The 22,298-nt window shown below is 35.0% G+C and overlaps 1 protein-coding gene across 5 annotated transcripts; it reads left to right on the forward strand.

The window, feature by feature from the left end:
• Positions 1 to 8,867: 8,867 nt before the first annotated feature.
• On the forward strand, positions 8,868 to 15,583 carry LOC112743542 (calcium-dependent protein kinase 1). Of its 5 annotated transcripts, none has more exons than XM_025792804.2 (8): positions 8,868 to 9,013; positions 9,346 to 10,249; positions 10,761 to 10,904; positions 11,007 to 11,159; positions 11,629 to 11,744; positions 13,457 to 13,624; positions 13,972 to 14,196; positions 15,182 to 15,583. In XM_025792804.2, the coding sequence occupies exons 2-8, from the start codon at positions 9,424 to 9,426 to the stop codon at positions 15,302 to 15,304; spliced, it is 1,755 nt and encodes a 584-aa protein (XP_025648589.1). In that variant the 5' UTR covers positions 8,868 to 9,013; positions 9,346 to 9,423; the 3' UTR covers positions 15,305 to 15,583. The 5 variants fall into 5 exon arrangements, with proteins under 5 accessions (XP_025648589.1, XP_025648579.1, XP_025648595.1 ...); XM_025792794.2 differs by having other exon boundaries at positions 9,361 to 10,249; XM_025792805.3 differs by having other exon boundaries at positions 8,889 to 9,013; positions 9,288 to 10,249.
• The last annotated feature ends 6,715 nt before the right edge of the window (positions 15,584 to 22,298 follow it).

Here is a 22,298-nt window from a genome sequence, read left to right on the forward strand (position 1 = left end):
AAAAGAAGGTTCAACTGGTACAAGCCAATTTTTCCAATTAGCAGCTGGGAGAAGATGAAGAAAATCATGAGGAGGCAGTTTGTACCATCATCATACCACAATACATTTTTTGAAAAAATTTTTACGTTACAACAAGGCTCACAATCAGTGATGGAGTACCACAAGGAGTTTCTATATTTGATGGACATGGCTAATATTAAAACGAGTCCTGAGGTTCTTAAGGACCGATTTTTGTTTGGATTACATGAAGAACTTGCAGATGAAGTCCAACGTTACTATTACACAACCATGGACAATTTGGTCAAATTGGCCATTGACTAGGAGCATGTGCAACAAATGATAGCTCGCCATAACAAGAGGAATTCTTCTACGCCTATCATTCATTCTTCTTCAAAGCCAGAGATGGAAGAATTTGTTGAGTATGCTGTAGAGGGTGAGGTGTCCTTGGAAGATTCAACAGTGCAGAATTTCTCAACTGGGTCCTTGGGATGTGAGCAATTTGAAGAATATGAGAGAAAAGAAATTGAGAAAGAGATTGAGTGTTTGAGTGAAAAGAATCCATGTTTGATTGAAAGCGAGGGGTTTGAGAGAAAAGATGAGAATAGTGAGCGAGAGGAGTCAATGAGTGAAAAAGAAACTGAGTTCAATAAACACACTTGTGAGAGAGATCTAGAAAGTTCTAGCTTAGACAAGAGTGCATTAGTCTCATTGAAATCCACAGAGTCGTTAGTTTCTCACACATCTAACCACGAAATTCCTAGTGTTTTTATATCAAATTTTCCAGGCGTTGTAGATTCATTGGTCAATTATGGAGGCATTAATATGGATAAAAAGGAAGAAAGACAAATTGCACACTTTGGACAAGATGGTAAAACCATGGTTAGAAAGATTGAACTTGCACACATGAGGGACATAGCTACAATTCATTGGATAGAGAAGAGCCATCAAACAATGGTATTTAAACCCGGAGATTGGGTTTGGATTCCTTGAAGGGACGAAGAGCATCTCATTCAAGATTCGAGGACGAATCTTTTTGAAGAGGGAGAGAATGATACGTGCTCAACAGGGCATTTTCGTCATTTTAGAGTTAAGGGGCAGAATGGTAATCTTGTCATATTCAAGGATTTGAATACTAGAAGAATTGCACCATGCCAGTCTTGGACATCAAGAAAACCAAGAGTCCGTCTCAAAAACAGTAGTGCTGAAAGGGCAACTGTAACACCCTACCATACAAAGTCTTATGCTTAAGTCATAATTCAGAGATGGCAAGGTATTACGACCTCTAAAATAAAAAAAATAGTAAGTATAGTAGTATGAATGATTAATTATAACTAGGAGCCTTTGTAGAAAAAGGGGTAAACAAAAATCGCAACTCAAAAGCGCAACACTCCGATCGATAACGTAACGAACAAGGATAACCAACGCGTGATTATATATATACAAAGGAGTGTCAAAAACAGGAATATCAAGACTCAAGATCCGGCTGCGAAGATAACCAGTCCGAGCATAGCAATATATACATATGATAAAAATAAGAAAAACCCCAAAGAAAACCCAAAGGGACACAAATACATAAAACCTATTCTCCAAAATCTCCCATAAGAGGAGTCATCACAGTTTGTATTATTTAATGGAGATAAAAGTATCTAAGCAAAACATATAAACCAAAACATAGCCCTGAGAACAAAGGATCTTCGCAAATATAGAAGTCTCCAGCATGCCTCAGCGGAAAACCTCGCGTCCTGCATCTGAAAACCACAAAACCCGCATGGGTGAGAACCAGAGGTCCCCAGCATGGTAACAGCTTCCACATATATAATACATAATAATGGAGGAAAGCCAAAGGCAATCCTAGAACTTCCTTCAGATAATATCAAAGCTTATAAACAAGCTAAACCATATAAGGGTATCTGACTAAAGATTCTTCAGTCTAACTAATACTTCCCTTTCCAATTCCTTCAAACCTCCCAACCACCAGTAGGAGTATAATGTAGCAAACACAGTTATATCAAACAAGGAATATACAAATAGGAACAATTAAGGCATTTAGACGATTAGCACGTAGTATGCAGTCAAATAGGCAATCTCAAACAATTCATATAGTATGCATATGATGAATGCCTGTCCCTAGTGGCTGATGATATCATCTGTCGGTTATAGAGCCAACCCGACAAGTCCTGGCAGTTAACCATTGGACTGTCCCTCTGTCGTGTCTCCCCAACTTGAGTCATGCTCATTATAACTTGATCATAATCATGATCCATATCCATCACCCTCACTGGTGAATATTTATCCATCACCATCACTGGTGAATATTTTTGGGGGTGAGCTCGTCCGGGAATTTCACAGTGCCCGGCCACCCTGACGACATAGGGTCAACAGAGCTTCAAGTCTCGACCTGGAGCACGTGGTGGCTAGCCACTGCTTTCTCCCAGGGAAACTCTCATCTCCGATAATGGAAGTGCAACTTTCACAATTCATTCAACAGCATATATATGTGTTTATACATAGCCATAATCATGGCCCCGCCGTAACACGGCAATAATCCAGCCATCCGGCTCACGGTTAAATCCATAACCAGCCACCTGGCTCACAGTTAAATCCATAACCAGCCGTTTCATCAACAATTACAGCCTTTCGGCCCATGGCATAACAAGCACCTCCACCACCATCCTCCGCATCTCACATATTCATGCTTGATCCTCATTGATCATCCATTTTTCCCTTGCTTCACTCGCAAGTTGCCACATTCACTAGCCCTTCTTCTCATAGCTAGACATATCATAATGATTTAAGACATAAGTGGTGAGATCGGAGGCTTAGAAGTATGAGATTTGGCTTTTAAAACTCAAAAATCAACTTTGGGATGAAAACAGGGCCACGCGTACGCGCACTCCACGCGCACGCGCGGATGGCCTCGAAAAATCATCGACGCGTAAGCGTCATGCACGCTAATGCGTAGATTGAAAACTAGCCAAACGACGCGCACGCGTCAACCACGCGTACGCGTGGGTACTCTCATGCCCCAGGCACAAAACTGGCACAGTTCTGGCATAACTCTCTGGAAAATGGCTGGGCATTGGGTGCAGCATATCGGCACACCCGCGCACATCACGCGCACGCGTGGATGGCGCTTTCGAGAAGAACGGCGCGTATGCGCCAAGTGCGCCTACGCGCGGGGGGTCATTCTGCTAAAAATTTTTCTAAGTTAAAAGCTGCATAATTCACAGTTTCAACCCCAATCTTCCGACGGACATAACTTCCTCATTTTAAATTGTTTTTCACCCGTTCTTCGAACGGCAGGGACATCCCGGATCCAATTTTATTTCTAAACAGATTTGGTACAAAACAGAAATCTGTAGTCCAAGTTATGTCCCATCAAAGTATGCCCAAAAACCATGTTTTTCATACAAAACCACAACATGCCATTTTCAAAACAAGCCATATTCAACTCTTTTCAAAATCAATCAAAACATGCCATTTTCATCCCTTTTCTTTGAAATCAATCAAAATATATCAATTTCAACATCAAGCCTCCTCAACTCACACATTGACACTTTACCACAATTTATCAAAATCACTATATCATCATTTTAACCCACTTTACCCAAGTGGCTCAAACTCAAATATATTGACATATCATATACTCTTCCTCATGCCAATTCTCAATAACACCAATTCCAATAAATCATCATGGTATACAATTAATATCATACTCACCATCAACATGGTTCAACCCCCAATTCAACCATAACCAATCATCAAGCATAGATCACAACATGCATATTTCTCATACATCATACCATCAAGGCATCATTAATCATCATCACATATATGACCACATCATATATATCAACAATTCAACAACATCAACTATTCAATGCCTAACTTAGGGCCTCTAGCCTAAGTATTTCCTACCACATTACATATTAGATACGGGAAACCGAAACCATACCTTAGCCGATTTCCCAAGCTCAACCGGAGCACTTCCAAACCACTTATCCACAAGCTCTCAAGGCCTCAATACCTCCAAGAACAGATTTTTCACCACCAAATCCCTTTTTCAAGCTTTTCAAAATCACCAATCAAGCTCCAATATTCATATATACACAACCTAAGCCACAATCATCATACCCATACACAACATCTCAATACCCAAACATCATAGAACAACAAAATTACACTAGGATTGAGAATCTTACCACACCCAAGGTCCAAGGAGACAAGATTAACCTTCTCCTTCAAGAGAGTTGGGTCCTATAATATCAAAGAGCCCAAAATCTCAACATTTTTGCTCATAAAATTCGAAAACAAGGCTGGAATTTCGAAGAGCAAAACGTGGCTTACCTCAAGATTAATTGTATGGGTTATTTAGAGCTCTCCACGGTGAACGTGTGGCTGCAAACGGAACGGCAATCGGAGCTCTAGATCAAAAGTTATGGTGGTTTGAAGATCAAGTGAGAGAAAGAACTTGAGAGAGTGTTCTTCCCTCCATGGCCTCCATTTTCAGCATGTGAGTGTGTTTAGTGAGGAGAGAGAATGCTGAAAACTAGGATTTTGGTTTAGTTATGTTAGGCCAAGGGCCCACTTTGGGTTCGGTTGGCCCGGTTTGGCCCGTTCGGTCCAATCTTGACCCGAATTCTATAAAATTGGTACCGAAATTCTCGTCTCAATCTCCTATATCATATTTAGCCACAAAAATCTCATTTTGGGCTTTCTAGAATAAATTCTCATTTATGGGTTAATTAGTCGTTAATTAACCGGGTTTTACAACAACAACTCATAAGGCCTATTGGGCTAAGTCAGGACAGCAAGAAGCCCAATAATGCTTTTCAAATTCTGTGGGAGGCATAAATTATTATTATTTTCGAATTTCTTAATAATTTATTTTAATTTGTTTTGCTGTTAGAGTTTGTTGGAAGATTTGATTTACTTCCAATTTGCTTAGTAGTATTTTTAGGAATTTTAAATTTAAATCAAATCTGATCTAATCAATTAAGATCAAATCTGATTTAAATTAGTTATCATATCTTTAGAATGTTAAAATTTAAATCAAATCTGATCTAATCCAATAAGATCAAATTTGATTTAAATTAGTTATCTTATCTTTTAGTTAGTTTGTTAGGGGTCTATTTAAACACCTTTGGTGAGACAATTTGGAATAACTTTTGATGAATAAAATTTATTTAGTGCTTTATGCACATTTTTTGTGACTAAGTGAGGTGAGTGATTTGCTTCACTTGTTACATGGAGAAAATTGAGTGATTCAATTTTCATCGCTCTGATCTAGGTTGTCAAGGACAAGTTCTTTGAAGGTCTAGTAGGGAGCCCCTTCTGGTGACCTAGGTTGCTAAGAACAGGTTTCTTATAGGTCTAGTAGGAAAACCCCCCTTATCTATCATCTTGTTTTTTTTCCTTATCACTTATATTTGTGTTATGCTATTTGTTTTCTCTATCTTCCCTATTTATCTGTATCTTCTATTTACTGTTTTCTGTATTCTACTATTTGCCTGCTAAATAACACGGAATTAATGAACTTAACTAATAACCCCGATCCTACTAAGAACTCCCCAGTTCTTACCCCTTCTCTCTCCCTTTCCCCTGCAAATGGAAGCATGAGTACCCTTCCGTAGTTCGCTGACGATCGTTCCCAAAAAGGATTCCGCTCTAGGTAGTCTTCTGAGTCTAGTGTGAATCTTGTTCTTTGTTTATATGTATATACTGTGAGACCAACCAATGTCTGTACCCTGTTTGTACGTGAACTTTAGCCTAAATCCTGTGTACGAGACTCCTGTTGTGTGGCTACTTGACGAGATACCAGAGAGACGTCATATGGCAATGACTGATCGTATAGAGGAGTACTAGATGGTGTTCCACCTTTTGATGACGTTCCACCTTACTTGAGTTTTGAAGACTTAGAACGTACTTTATCTCGCTTTAGTAGTTTAGAGGGACTAGGTGAGTATAGAGTCTAGGCTAGCTTGGGCGCCAGCTTAGAGACTTCTTGAACAGGTCAGTGCCTGGGATGTTGTATGTATGTATATGTATATAATTATTATCTAGCTATATCTATAGGTGTTCTAACTAAAAGTCTATACTCTAGTAAAGGCTGAATCACCGATTGTTGTGAACTACTTGTGATGTATGTATGTGTGGTTATTTATAACTGTTTTATCTATTATTATTTGTGAATTGATTATGAATGATTCCAAACATTTTCAAAGAAAAAAGTACCTCGCAAAATAACTACGCTTTTAACAACGAATCAGGTTCATATAATAAATAATAAATAATAATTAGGAAGACAAGTTGGTAGCGCTCAGTTTCTAGTACGATCATGACATACCAGAAATTGGGTCGTTACATATAGCTCTCGTTCCGCTTCCCGCTGTCACTCAGCTTCGTGTTCGAACTGTTCCAGTTGATTTCCCTGGCCATGAACTAGGTCCAGGATCTTGGTTGTATGAGGAAGATTCTTATCTTCGGGATGGTGAATTTTGATGCGTGAGCATCTTATCTATATTTTCTATTTATTTTAGATACAAATTAAGTGAATTTTAGTCTTATTTTAGTGTTTGAAACCTCTTTGGATGCTACTTTGAGTTGCTTTAATATTTTAATTATTTTAGGTGAAGTTCAGATCAGTTTGGCAGAATTTTTGGTGCAAGAAAAGAGAAGAATTCAAATCTGCCAAGCTAGCGTTAAATGCAGACTTGGGCATTTAGCACCAACAACTCAGCAGCACAAGGAAGCTTTCTTCCTATTAGGGTGCTAAACACCAAGTCTGGTGTTTAGCGCCAACAAGCCAGAGAAGAATAAGAGATTTCTACCCACAAAGGCGCTAAATGCTACAACTGGCGTTTAGCGCCAGTAATCTGGACCAAATTCTCTTTAATGAAGCATCTTTAGTTGGATTTAGTTTTTAATTATTTTATTTTATTTTTGTTATTCTTAATTACAAAAAAAATGTTTTAGGTTTAAGATTTTTATTTTATTTTAGTTTCAAATCAAATTAGGTTAGATATAAAAGGGAAAAGATTCTACCATTAGGGGGATCTTCTCATTTCTGCACTTTCACATTTTCTAAACCCTAGTTTTCTCTCTGAAGTATGAGCCACTAAACCTCCTTGGTTAAGGTTAGGAGCTCTATTTATTTCTATGGATTAAGACTATTATTGTTCTATTTTAATTAATGTATTAAGTCATTTTCAAAGATTACTTTTGTTCTTTATCTTATGAATCTGTGGAGATGGGAAGAATAACCCTTATTCTATATACGTTCTTGTGATTCTTGGAAGAGTTATCTCACTTGAACACCAGCTTGAAAGTAAATTCCTCTTAAATGACTAATTACTTGGACTTAACAGGATACATGACATATAATCTTTTTATATATGGGTAATTACGGTTTTTGAGGCCAATAAACTAGAATTGAACCTAACCGTCTAATCAAAATTAAGTGACCAAGACATTGGCGGTTAACTAGATTAGAGGTGACTAAATCACTAAGACATTAGGGTTTAGTCATTGACAGTTTGCCATGAGATGAATCTTGCATGATTAAATTAGTTGGTAAGAAAATTTAATCTGGAAGAATAAACATCTCCGATATCTTAAATGTTCTCTCATATATATTTCACACCAATTCTACTATTTGCTTTCCTACTTTCTAAAGTACTGTTTAATGCTTTTGAACTCCAAAACATCACTTTCTGGTTGCCTAACTAAAGAGCCATTCAACCATTGTTGTTTAGTCAATCAATCCTCGTGGGATCGACCCTCACACACTTGAGGTATTACTTGATACGACCCGGTGCACTTGCCGATTCAGTCCCTATTGGAACGTGGATTTCCATATGGCCCTTCTTCACGGGTTCACGCGTTTGGTGCGATGGAGGCAATATAAGGGCATTGCCTTCTGGTTGGGGCTCAACTTCAGATTCATAAGCCGTGTGGCCGTCTTCACGCTAGTGGTCTGCCATTATCAAAAGGTGAATTCCAGATCCCCGACAACGGCGTCAATGTTCCGAGGGTTACATGAAACATTGATTTGGGCGTGGACGTGAGGTCCGGATCCTTTTGTGTGTCCGACTCTATGTGCTGAGGTGCCACTTGTCTGAGTTTCTCATGAAAAGGTGGGGGTGGTGCCTGCAAGAGACTCTGATATTTATATTAGTAAGGACTTTTGGCAGGCTTTTAGTAGATTAGAACGTGAATATACCTGAGGAGTGTCAGTATATTTACAGTAGAGTAGATAACCACCTTTATTAGAGTAGTTCTATCTTTATTGATGAATAACTGTTCCATTATCTTGGGAGTCTGTTAGGACCTCCCTTCTAGATGTAACAGAAGGATATCCGGAGGCAGTTACTTGTTTGGGCAAGTAGAGCTGGCTCCTCTGTTGGTGTCCAACCTCTTAGAAGAGGTTGAGCATGGGATTGAGGCCTCCTTTTAAAGTTGGGCCTTTCATCTTTATTTGGCCTAGTTTTATGTTTTGGATCACAATATGAACAATTCCTATACTTTTAATTTTGTAATTAAGTTATTTTTATATCAAAAAATGTTAAAATTAATAGAATATTTTTCCTGAAATATATATGGTCAAAAATCTAGTTAAATTTTTAATTATGAATATTTTTAATTTACGAAAAATATCCAGATAATTCTAATATTTTTTATATTAAAAAGGATTTAATTATAAAATTAAAAATAGTATAAGAGCTGAATTAAAAAAATATAAAAATTTAATTAAAATTTGATGAAATTATAAGAATTAATATAGTAATTAATTTTTTTTAAATATAAAAATTAATTTCTTACAAAACAAAATAAAAAAAATAAAAAACCAGCTGAACAGCCACCCTGTTGAGCCGCTAGTAATAATTACTGGGAAACTTCGATGATATAAAGTATAAACCAAGAAATAGCTTGCTCAACACACGGAAAACATACACAACACATTTTCAACCCATTTTTCATGTCGTTCCTGAACAACTGACCTAGCCAAGTCAAGGTCGGCCTAAACCTCTTGCTACACTCTTATGCTTCGTTTGTTCAACTCTTCTTTGTATTGTTTCAAATTGATTCTAACAATTTTCTGAGCTTCTCTCTTCTCTTATTTTTGTTGTCTTTTTTTTTCTTATTATTGGCTGAGGTTCTTTAATGCATAAAACTTTTTTATGTTTTTATCTGCCTAACAAATCAATCTTTTTGTTGGATGATCTTGAATCTTTGGATTTGTTCTTTTACACCAAATTTCTTGTGCACTACTATGGGGTTTGACTTAGATCAACACTATTAAAGACTTGAAGATCGCAATCAGATCTTGTATCTTGTGTTTAACAGAGTCAAATGGTGTAGGCCTAGATCCAAGTTATGAAAGCTTCGCAAATATTACCACCAGAAAATCCAGTGTAAAGCACTATGGGGAACACTTGTGTTGGTCCTAGCATTAAAAATGGGTTTCTTCAGTCGGTTTCTGCGGCAATGTGGAGGTCGCAATCGCCAGATGAATTGGCATCCAATCGAGAAAGTGTAAAGGAGGAAGCAACCAATGAACCTGAATCTGGGTTGCCTGTCCAGAACAAACCTCCTGAGCAGTTAACTATGCCAAAACATGAGGCAAAAGAAAAGTTAAAACCAGAATCAAAGTCAAAAGTGGAAATGGAACCGGAACAGGAGAAGAGTAAACACAGGAAACCAGCTTCTGTGAAGAGAGTTTCGAGTGCAGGGCTTCGTGTTGATTCTGTTTTACAAAGAGAGACTGGTAATTTCAAGGAGTTCTTCAGTTTGGGAAGAAAACTTGGACAGGGACAGTTTGGGACAACATTTTTATGTGTTGAGAAGGCAACAGGACAAGAATTTGCCTGTAAATCCATTGCAAAGAGGAAGCTGGTAACTGACGAGGATGTCGAGGATGTGAGGAGAGAAATTCAGATAATGCACCACTTGTCTGGCCATCCAAATGTTATTTCCATTAAAGGTGCTTATGAGGATGCGATAGCGGTTTATGTTGTGATGGAATTATGTGCAGGTGGTGAGCTTTTCGATAGGATTATTCAGCGTGGACATTATACTGAAAGAAAGGCTGCCGATCTTATTCGGACCATAGTTGGGGTTGTGGAAGCTTGTCATTCTCTTGGTGTGATGCATAGAGACCTTAAACCTGAGAATTTTCTTTTTGTGAATCAGCATGAGGATGCACTTCTCAAAACCATTGACTTTGGATTATCCGTGTTCTTTAAGCCAGGTATTTTCTCATGGTCTATATGTATAATTGTGTTGTGATTAATCAAATGTAAGATAAAACTGCAATTTTGGTTCTTTCAATTGACTAATTAAAAGTTTTGTTCATGTCAATTTGGCAATGACTCGTGATTTAAACATTTATTGTGCAAGATTGGATGAATTTAATTTTTGCGAGCTTTGTTTAGGTCTTTGGAGTTAAGGATTTTTCTCTTTTCCTAGGATCTGCAAAAAGTCTGGATCTGGAGAACAGATGTTAGCAGCTCTGAATTATATATATATTGTTTAATGTTTGAAATTTCTGAATTAGGGATATCTATAAATCTGTGAGTTGTATTTTGAAACCTGGGACATCGCAGATACATCGTACATGTTAATTTAGACTTGTTCTGATTATGTACTTTATCATGCTGCAAATTTTATATTGGTTTAATACTTTATTATCCAGTATATTATAAAATGATTCTCCATAGTAGAATGATTCTGTGCGAAAATCTGATCATCTTTTCTTTCAGGTGATATATTTAATGATGTGGTTGGCAGCCCATATTATGTTGCCCCAGAAGTTCTGCGAAAGAGGTACGGTCCTGAAGCAGATGTTTGGAGTGCTGGAGTTATCCTGTATATTCTTTTGAGTGGAGTTCCTCCATTTTGGGCAGGTCACATACTTAGGATTTTGCTGGAAAATGCAATTTTGAAGTCGTCTTATAATACCTTAACATATCTGACTGAATAATTGTTTTCTCATATATGTGGTGCAGAAAATGAACAAGGAATATTTGAACAGGTTCTGCGTGGTGATCTTGATTTCTCGTCAGATCCCTGGCCTGCAATTTCGGAAAGTGCTAAAGATTTAGTAAGGAAAATGCTTGTTCGGGATCCTAGAAGGCGGATGACTGCCCATCAAGTACTATGTAAATACATTTCCATTCATTCATGATAATATGATATTGGTATTATATATGACTATATGAGTTAGCCTAATATGAATAGTTAGCTGTACTCATTTAAGCAAAAAGATCATATGTTCCATGCTCGATTCTCACTTTAGTAAAAGGATATGTGAAAGTAGCTAACAGGATTGTATTAGAAAATGGTTATGTCCATTCAATTTTATGATAGATATTAAGATTGAAGGCCTGAATATCTGTACTATCATACGTTGTTGGAATTCCCAGAATACTTATGTGATGTTTGTGCTTGAACTATATACCATATGATTGATCTGCCTTAATAATGAGGGAAGCATATTCATTCTGCACAATAAAAGCCCAATCCAGATAATTGAACAACTGTTAATTCTGAATTTTACTTGTGACATCACAGGAAACTCTCTTTTATCTAAAAGAGAATATCTTTTTTTTGTGTTCAAATTCCCTTCAGGTCATCCATGGATTCAAGTTGATGGTGTAGCTCCGGACAAGCCACTTGATTCTGCTGTACTAAGTCGCCTGAAACAATTTTCTGCTATGAATAAACTTAAGAAAATGGCTCTTATAGTAAGTATCTTTATGCACTAACTAAGCTGTTTGACATGTGATTAGAGCTTGATATTGATGCTTGAAATGTGTGAATAGTTACAACAATTGCATTAGTTTTGGAAGTCTTTCTGATAGAAACAGGTTTGTTTGTTCTTTTTGAGCTACTTTAGCAGGTTTAGGGGTAGTAGTGCTAGTCCTAGTGGTTGCCTATAAATACTAGTGGTTAGTTAGTTTTCAATTCAGTTAGAAAATTCTGTTAAAGTGTGTTAGTTCAAGAGAGGAAAATTCTCTTAGAGTTGGTCCAACAGTGTACAATAAGAGATTGTAATTAGTTCATCAATAAAATCCCCTAATTTCTACTAGATCCTATCACTGGTATTAGAAGTCCATGGATCCTGGAAGGGGTGAATGGTACAACCGCGATCGCGGAAAATGGAAGGGAGATTGGATGCGATGGAATCGTGATTTGAAGACCTGTGCCGCGCACTGCAAGAGATGCTACAGAGGATTGATGCATGAGTGGATTCCATGGATCAGGCGCTCTGATCCGTCACGAACGGTATTCGTCGGCGTCGCACCATGCTGTCGGCGGCTTGCAAGGGAGTAGAACTGCGCTGAAGCAGTGGAGAAAACTGGAACTCCTGATATTTCGTGGTTAGGACACGATGACTTGGATCGAGCGTATGGAGCAGTTCTTGTTCAAAGCGGTGCCAGAAGAGGAGTGGCTTGCGGTGGCGATGTCCGCCGTGGAAGGCCACGTTCACGTGGTTCCAGTGGTGGGCGCGCCAATGCTGTAGTGGCAGTCCCTTTCGGTGGTGTTACTGCGTCACTTCTGGCCTGAGAGGTTGTATAGTCCCTATCAATCGCTGCTGAAGCTGCGACAAACCAGCACCGTGCGGGACTACTACATTGACCAGTTTGTGATGCACGCACGTCCGCTGCGAGCTCTGGCTCCAGAATTATTGATTGACTTGTTCTTGAATGGATTGAAGCTGGAAGTGAGTGAGGAATGCAGGTTGTTTACATTTCAGACAGTGGATGAACTGATGGAGCTGGCGCAGAAAGTGGAGAACCAGCACTGCGGACTGCTCTTGGCCATAGTGTGGGTACGCCAATTACATAGAACTTCGTTACTAACAAGCCGGTACTCGCATTGGCTGCAACGGGTCTGGCAAGCATGGGTGTGGGGTTAGGGGTGGAGCGTCCGAACCGGCAAGGAGTGCGGCGCCTTTGCAATAAGGAGTACAAAGTTAAACATGCACGAGGCGAATGCTTTTTATGTGACGAACCATACTCTGTAAAAACAAGGAATTCAAATTGCTGGTTGGCAGTGGAGCAAATGGAGCTCCTTTCCTGAGTTCCACCTTGGGGACAAGGTGGTTGTGCAGGGGGGGAGTGATGATAGAAACAGGTTTGTTTGTTCTTTTTGAGCTAGTTTATCAGGTTTAGGGGTATTAGTGCTAGTCCTAGTGGCTGCCTATAAATACTAGTGGTAGGTTAGTTTTCAATTCAGTTAGAAAATTCTGTTAAAGTGTGATAGTTCAGGAGAGGAAAATTCTCTCCACAGTTGGTTTGATCCAACAGTGTACTCCAATAAAGGATTGTGATTTACAATCCCTAGTTCATCAATATAATCCCCTAATTTCTGCCAGATCCAATCACTTTCAGTGTGCTTTCATGGTTGCATGGTGAAAACATGTATTATGTTTCTATTAATTTTGTTTTCTCAGGTTATTGCAGAGAGCTTATCTGAAGAAGAAATAGCTGGCTTAAAGGAAATGTTCAAGATGATAGATACAGACAACAGTGGTCAAATAACTTTCGAAGAACTTAAAGCTGGCTTGAAAAGATTTGATGCTAATCTTAAGGAATCTGAGATCTATGATTTAATGCAAGCAGTAAGTATTTATTCTTGCTTTCATAAAATCGATAGCAGTAAATTAAATCCAAAAAATTATACATGGAATAAGCGTAATTAGGAGGAATTGAGATTGAATATCTGCTTACAATTGCAAGCATGATATATATATATATATATATATATATATATATATATCAAATAACAAATAACAAATACGTGACCAACTGACCTTTTCTTTTGGTATCAAGACAATCCAATGGAATGGATTTTAGCGTAATTGTATATCAATAATCTCTTTTAGATCTACACCATTAAATTATCTTGGTGCATTTATGTCATTCCTTTTGTCTAATAGGCTAACTCAAATGTCTAACTCAATTGCAGGCTGATATAGATAACAGTGGAACAATTGATTACGGCGAGTTCATTGCTGCAACCTTGCATCTTAATAAGATTGAAAGAGAAGATCATTTATTTGCAGCCTTTACATACTTTGATAAAGATGGAAGTGGTTATATTACCCAAGATGAACTTCAACAGGCTTGTGATGAGTTTGGCATTGAAGATGCCCGCTTGGAAGAGATAATCAAAGAAATCGATCAAGATAATGTAAGTAACTAATCAGTTTCCAATTATATATATCATAGTTCGTCTTTGTTTTGGTTTGATTATGAGAAACGTGCTACTTGACTTTCTTGTCCATTTTGTTTCTACATCTTTCATGTCTACATTCAAGAGTTCTCCTACCCCTGCCACCAAGTTTATGTGTATATGAGATAATGTTAGGGACTGCTTTTTCTTTAAATAATTTTTGGATCAAAACTACAACAAAAATTTTAGAGGAATCAAAACCATATATCTTTGGTTTAGCCCATATAAAAAACTTAAGCATTTTCTTATAGGGCACTAATAACTATTGTAGTACCCGCGGAATCTTTTCAGTGTTAAAATTTGGAGCAGAAAACATGTTGTAGAGCTTTCTACCAGTTTGGATCCTCCAAAGCGAGGGAGCGAACTGTCCCTAGATCGATAATTTTATTTTAAATGAGTTCACAGAATCAATCCAAAAGTGATTACTCCCATACTTTACCAATTTACATTTCTGATTAAGAAGATACTTGGCTTGCATCTATTATCCCTTGATCCTTTACAGTTTTGGAATGCTAGTAGGCTAATGTGCCCTTTATTTACATTCTATGAGAACAGAGAAATTCATTGCATTTGAGATTTTTTTTTTCCTTCATATAATTGGCTTAGATTATACAAAGTGAGGCTCCGGTTTTTATTTAACTCAACTTATCTTCACCATCAATAAGGCTGGTAAACTTGATACCCATCATTTCTCTCTTCCCTTAGAGAACGAAGAGAAATACTTGCACAATATTGCAGCTCATTTAATGCATATACCAGGGACTTTAGGCCTTGTTATTATTATTATAGTCCCTAAATTTTCGGAGTAAACATCAAATGTACTCCTTAGATGAAGCATTCATTGGTCTATCCAGTTTTTTCTTAGAAGTTGAACACATCGACACCTGAAGAATATGCTTCTATCAAGTTGTGGCTGATATCAACTCTGGTTAATGGAATGCAGGATGGGCGCATAGATTATAATGAGTTTGTGGCCATGATGCAGAATGGAAGCCTTCCCATGGTTGGTAGAAAGGGCGTAGAACATAGCTTCAGCATTGGTTTCAGGGAGACATTAAAACTATAAATTTCATTCAGTATTGCGATTTCGTTCATTTATTTCTTCGTTTTTTTTTCTCAAGTTCCTCGTTACCACTCTCATCCCACCGTTTTCCTTTGAAGGTTCAATGTTTTAATGCACAAGTAATGGTTGATCGTATTGGGGCCAGTTGACTCTTGAATTACGACGGCTATTTCCAATTTGTTTATTTAGTTATGGATGATCGATTTTTGTAATTAAAAGAATGTAATGAACAGAATGATCTTGGTTTACTTTAGTGCTGTACAGAGAATTGATTATTTTTAACTGATTCTGTTGATAAGTGCAAACATACTAACCATGTTTTTTTCGGAAATATTAACGCAGCCTGAAAACATAAAACTATTTATTTAACTTGCAAAGAAAACGTCTACAATGTGACTACTCACTAGTTATAAAATGTAATTAGGGATAAATTGAGCTAAGCCCAGTGGTCCCGAAGTCTATTCCAATAGAATAAGTGGTCCCAAAGTCTATTCCAATAGTAACAGCTGCATTACAATTTTAATTTTAAAACAACAATAACACTAATAACTTATCCTTTAAAACTTAATCTTATTTTTCTAGCAATCAAATATAAAAAATTATTTACAAATGCCCGATTATTAAGATGTTATATTCTTTTGGTTTTATAATATATCAAACTATTTTGAACTATAAAATTTGGGATAATAGTCAAATTAATCTCCAAAAAAATAAGTTATTTAAATTTCATCTCTAAAAAATTTTATCAATTAAATTTGTTTTTCAAAGATAATAAATTAATTATATTTGTTCTTTTGTCACACTATTAATAATTTTCAATAACGATTGATAATGTAAAATGTAATATTTTTATTACCAAAATATTACGCTTAAGTTACAGTATATTATATGTATTTATTATATTATTTATTTACATATTATAGGAGCTTTTAAAAACGAAACTTAAAATAGAGTACAGTTTTTTATCCATACATTCCAAAAATCCAACCATAATTTCGTCTATGTTACACTTGCGGTACATAGTCGGTCCCAAGCCCGGATAAAAGAGGAAGGTTGTGTTAGGTCTTTGGCAACTAACATAAAAATATAGCCGAACCCCCGTAACATAATAAGAAAATGAACAAATATTACAACTCAAACAACTACATTCATTGTCATAAATAAAAATACATCAACTATACTTCTATACATATACTTATATATTTAACGTATAATACATAAAAATAACTAAATACAAGTATATTCTAAATTTAACTACTGTACTTCCAGGGCTTATCGACCCCCTCAAAAGCTTTCTTATTCATTTCATGAAAAATGTAAGGATATAGGGAGTTGAGAACTAAACCATACGATCTCAATAGAGGTTTTAGAATTATCATAAAAAGATATAAAATATAAATTGCTTTATAGGACCTGATTAATGCTTGTTTTATGAATCTTTTTCCTGTAAATTCTTTTTGTTCTTCTAAACTTTTAGAATTCAATTGCTATTCTCTTATAACTCATACTCTTTAATACCATTTTCTTCTCTAAATTACCTTTTTCTCATAATTAACCAATTTAATTCTACTACTGTTTACTTTTTTTTTTCCGATCATGGAACATAATATTCACGTTCTTGTCCTTTTCAAATCCATCATCTGGTAACTCCCTTCCTTGAAACATTACAGCCCATTCCCCTACCTTTACTAGAACCAACTATTCCTAAACAATCACACATATTCTAATTATTCAAGTACAAACATACAGACAAATAACTTCAAGTAATAAGCAAATAAATGTGGTATGATGCATATATATTTTCAATCTTGGTTATGAGCTCATGTGTCAATTATCACCAAGAACTCAACATATTTGATAGCTAACTCAGAAATAATGTCTTTGTTGTGCAATCCTAGGAGGAAACATCAAAATTTCAAAGCAATCTATATATTATAACATATAATTCAAGGAGTGATAAACCCATATTTTATGATGAATTTTTAGGTTAAAAAGAGTATAATTTATCAATTTAACTTGCACTTATTCATTGTAAATGCATGATTTTGTGAATTTTCTCCTACTTGTACTTAATTGATTAAAACATGCTTTTTATGCTTTAAAAGTATCAAATTAATTCTATTTTTTTATCCCATTCGATACCGTGAAATGTTTGTTTGAATGATTTAAGATTTTGAAGACAAGGATGGCTTGAAAAGATAGAAGAAGAGCATACAAAAGTAGAGAATTCATGAAGAAATGAAGATTGTGCAAAGCTGCCAATCGTGCATACGCATCATCCATGCATACGCATTGTAACACCCTATCACCCTAAGTTTTACCTCTAGCTGGCAAAGGGCGACAAAGCGCCACAACAGTTCTAAAGCTCATACAATAATATATAATCAAAGAATGTAATATACTAGAAGCCCAATGAAGGAATAAAGCTCAAAGACGCAGAAAATAGAGATACAAAAGCGTGAAGCGTTCACACGTGACAACTAAATGCATAGGTACAAAAGATAAACAGGATAAATAGAGTAAACAAGTATATATATATATATATATATATATATATATATATATATATACACAAAAGAGGACTAGTCACAGCCTGCAGAGTTTAGGCCGACTAGCCAAAATAGAAATACAGCAGAGTTTCTGAAAGTTAAAACAGTTACATCCTGTCGCTCAAAGTTACGCCTCTAACGTATCACGATACAATATACAAAAGTGAGAGCTACATCAAAATGAACACAATACAAAAGAGAGACATCCTCCGCTCTGTCACCATCTGCAAACTCACCGAGGTGGGTTGCGACTTGCATTTGAAAACAAAAACAATATATGGTATGAGAACCAGAGGTTCTCAGTATGGTAACATTGCCCAATAGATAAGATATACGGTTCTGGGGAGCCAAAGGCAATCCTAGAACTTTCCACATGCATAAGATTCAAACTTAGCAATATTTTAATAAAAATTCATAAAAGGGTTATCTATTCTTAAGGATTTTCTAACTAACAAAAACACCGCTGTCCCACAGCCTTCGCCAACCTATCCTCCATGCGATCCCATCACCATCACCTACTGAACCTCTCCAATCCCAGTAGAAACCACAGACAAATACAAGTAAGTAAAACACAAGTAATATACATATACAACAGGAAACACAATTAGCAAGTAAGCATGTTATATACTTAGGCAATGGATGCAAGTAAGCAAAACAAGCAAACACATAGAAGATGCATATGATGAATGCATGTCCTATTAGGCGTGATATCACTTGTTGGTTCAACTGCCAACTCGACACATCCCCTTGGAATGTCGCCTTTTGGTCACGAATAATTGGTACCCCAGGGATATAGTTCCCAGCCCACTCTTGCGACTCGAAAGGATGCAAGCGGGATCCTCAACCTCAAACCTCACATTTCAACATAAGCGAGATTAACCGCCATTCTCATGCCAGCGCTGTAATCTCGACAAGCAGGATTAACCACCATCTTTGCCAGTCGCATAGCAACTTACCAAATCTCAACATATCAATAGTATATAATCAGACTCAGTGATCACTGCTCATATAGCACAATTTCTTTAATACTCATCTCATCAATTTCCAACAACCTCAATCATTCATTTGTCTCGATAAATTATCATCTCAAAACTCCGCCAATCCACTAAAGTCATTCCATCCACTGAACTTTCTAAGCAAAAGTCACCGTCTTCTAAACTCATTAAGAGAAAATATTTAATTGAGTTACTTAACACATCCTTACTACTCTCAAAGCCTAATTACTAGCTAAGAGTCTTAAATAGTAATTAAAGAAGTTTAGAAAGCTAGAGAAACTGTTGAACTTTCAAAAAATAAGTTTTCAACAAAACAGGGGTCATGCGTACGCATGCTCCCTGTTCGCGTACGCATGGGTTAAAATGGGACAAAGTCGCGTACGAATATGATGTAGAGATTAATGGCGGTTTAGAATTTCTTAATAGAAAAAAAACTTCATTAAAAGCATAGTCCAAACCGAAGAATAACCCTTAATCAATTTTTAAAAAGATTGTCACAATACAAACAAAAATAATTAGGAGTAGAATTTCAAATCGTTCTCTATAGGAATTGTAATCAAGTGCTTAATTATTGGCTTTGAGAAAAATCAGGAGTTGATAGCAATAACAAGGAATGTAAATAGTAAGGAATTAAAGAAACAAACAATAACTAAATATCAAAAGTAATTAAACTATGGCAATAAAAGAAATTAACTAAGAAAGCTCTTGTCAAGGGTTGATGGTCAAGGATGACTATCCTTGTTACTAACCACAACATGATAGTCATAAAGAGCAATCCCACTTCGTTAGGGGCAGATTTATGTTGATGAATGTGGGGTAAGTGCCCCCAGTGAAGTTTAAAATTTTTTAACTAATATATAGTAACAAAATTTATTTGTCCCCATTATATAATTAAATTTGACTCAACTATAATTAAATTTCACTCATCAACTTCAATTATGTAAAAATAAATGGTAATTCAAAATTTAAATGAATTTGTTATAATAACATTTAAAAAGAAAAAGTGAAATAATTATAGATTTATTATTTTATAATTGCAACTAATAAATAAATATAAAATTTGAAAAAATCTGTTTATATACTTAGTGAATATCATATATATATATATATATATATATATGTTCAAAATAGATGTAACTACTAATTTAGTACCCAAAAGATTCAAATAGTATCCAAAAGATTCAAACAAAGACAAAATAATCCTGGAATGATTTGAAAATTTCAATAAGAATAACTAATAAATATTATATTTATTAAAAGTGAAAAAAAATCATATTTAACAAAAAACATATCCATTTAATCTAAATTATTTTTTCAACCTTTGAATAAATGTTTAGAATATGCAGAAAAATATTTAGAGCAAAATTTGATCTCTAAATTTTTCTTTTTTATTTTTTAAAAACATTTAGTCATTCACAATTAAAAAATTTTAAAAAAATTCACTTGACATCAAATTATAATTTTTTAAGAATGAAAAGATCTTATTATTTTAGTATTACTTGCAAAATATTGCATCAAAATATGACATTTAAAGTTTTTTTTAGAATATATATATTTAATATATATCTAGTTTTTTGGGTCTTTTTTTTAATATATATCTAGTTCTTTGCAACTTTTTTATATTGACTATTAAATAAAATTTGGTTAAATAAATAATAATAATAAAATAAGAAATCAAAATAATACTATTTATTATTAGTGTTTTTTATTTAAGTTAATTTTAGTTTTTTCTGAGATAACATCAGTTGAAAAAACTTTTTTAAATATAAATATTATAAAGAATCAATTTCGTAATAATGAGAAATGAATTTTTAAATAATTATTTAACAATATATATAAAAAGAGAGACATTTGATTGTATTGACAATGAAAAAATTATTTAATCTTTTCAAAATATAAAACCTAAAAAAATGAAATTTAATTTTTATATTATTTTTTAAATTATTTTAGTATTTTAATTTTTTGGTTAATAATTTAAAAACTAATTATATTTTATAATAACAAAGTATAATTATAAAAATTATTATCATATTATATATATTTTGCCACCAATCACAAAATTTTCTGGATCCGTCATTGCACTTTGTCATCCCCAACTTCGGAGAAAAGTCAAATGGGTTTAATTAATCCAAATCCATAAATCTTAATCAACTTACTAACTGAATTAGTAAAAGATTAGCGTCAATGAAAACAAGATTAATTAAAATCACTAAATTATCAATCAACTTAGACATTAATAACTCAAGGTCACCCAAATTACGAACCTAAGCTAAGAATACAAAATTCTACTCAAAAAACAAAAAGATACATGTTATCAAACACTTGCAATGCATGAAAGAAAAAAAAATCGTAAATTACAATAATAATAGAATCTAAAATACCAATTGAACGAAAATAGTAATAATAACTCAATCAAGCATCAAGAAAACACAAAACTTCAAATTGCATTAAATGTAATTAAAATTAACAAGAGTTCATGAACATAAAAGCAACAAAATAAAGGAAATTAACAAGTAAGACTTAAGATGCTAGAACAAGATAATATAAAGCAAATTAAACTAAAGTAAGATCAAAACCTCAAACTAGAGAGAAAACTAAGATAAAATCCTAAAATTCTAGAGAAAAGTTGAGCTTCTCTCTTTAGAATCACCCAAAACATGATAAAAACCTACAACTATGACTACTTAGTTCATTCCCCTCCAATCCTTGGTTTAATAGCATCAGAAATGAGTTGGATTGGGTCTAAAATGGACTAGAAATCGCTGATCACGTGTTGCATTAAATGAGGCACACGCTCAAACGCGTGCGTACACAGACAATGTTTGCGTATGCACACTCAACTCTATGTCCACAATAACGATCCAATTTTCAGTATGTCTAGATCATACCGGAAACTGAGTGCTACCAACTTATCGTCCTAATTATTATCTATTACTTAATATATGAGCCTGATTCGTTGTTAAAAACGTAGTTATTTTACGAGGTACTTTTTTTTAAACGTTTAAGTTGACAATCATGAACATACACGGATGATATCATAAGTAACAACAAGATAAGTAGTTAAAAGTAAACACACATTTATATATATGCATACATCTCAAGCATTTGACAACATTCAGTCATTCAAGCTTTATTAGAACATAGATCTTAATTAGGACACCCCTACAAGTAGCTACGTAATAACTATATACATATATACATACAACATCCCAGTCCTTGACCTGTTCAAGAAGTCCCTAAGCTGGTACTCAAGCTAGCCTAGGCTCTATACTCACCTAATCTGTAACACCCTAACTTTTAGCATATCATGATCATACCAAAAGTAAGGAGTTACTAACCTGTTTTCTTTTATTATCTGTTTAATATTGAGCCTTTACGTCGATATCGCGTTTCAGTTTTTTAGAAAATTCCAGAAAATTGTTTTTTAGTAATTAAAATCATATATCAAAGATC

This window comes from Arachis hypogaea, chromosome 2, assembly GCF_003086295.3.
Source record: "Arachis hypogaea cultivar Tifrunner chromosome 2, arahy.Tifrunner.gnm2.J5K5, whole genome shotgun sequence".
Classification (NCBI taxonomy): Eukaryota; Viridiplantae; Streptophyta; class Magnoliopsida; order Fabales; family Fabaceae; genus Arachis; species Arachis hypogaea.

Bases quoted from the DNA above. Each gene is read 5' to 3' on its own strand.
- LOC112743542 (XM_025792804.2), top strand. From the start codon at position 9,424: ATGGGGAACACTTGTGTTGGTCCTAGCATTAAAAATGGGTTTCTTCAG. The intron at 10,250-10,760 runs GTATTTTCTCAT...CTTTTCTTTCAG, and splicing joins ATCCGTGTTCTTTAAGCCAG to GTGATATATTTAATGATGTG. The intron at 13,625-13,971 runs GTAAGTATTTAT...ACTCAATTGCAG, and splicing joins TCTATGATTTAATGCAAGCA to GCTGATATAGATAACAGTGG.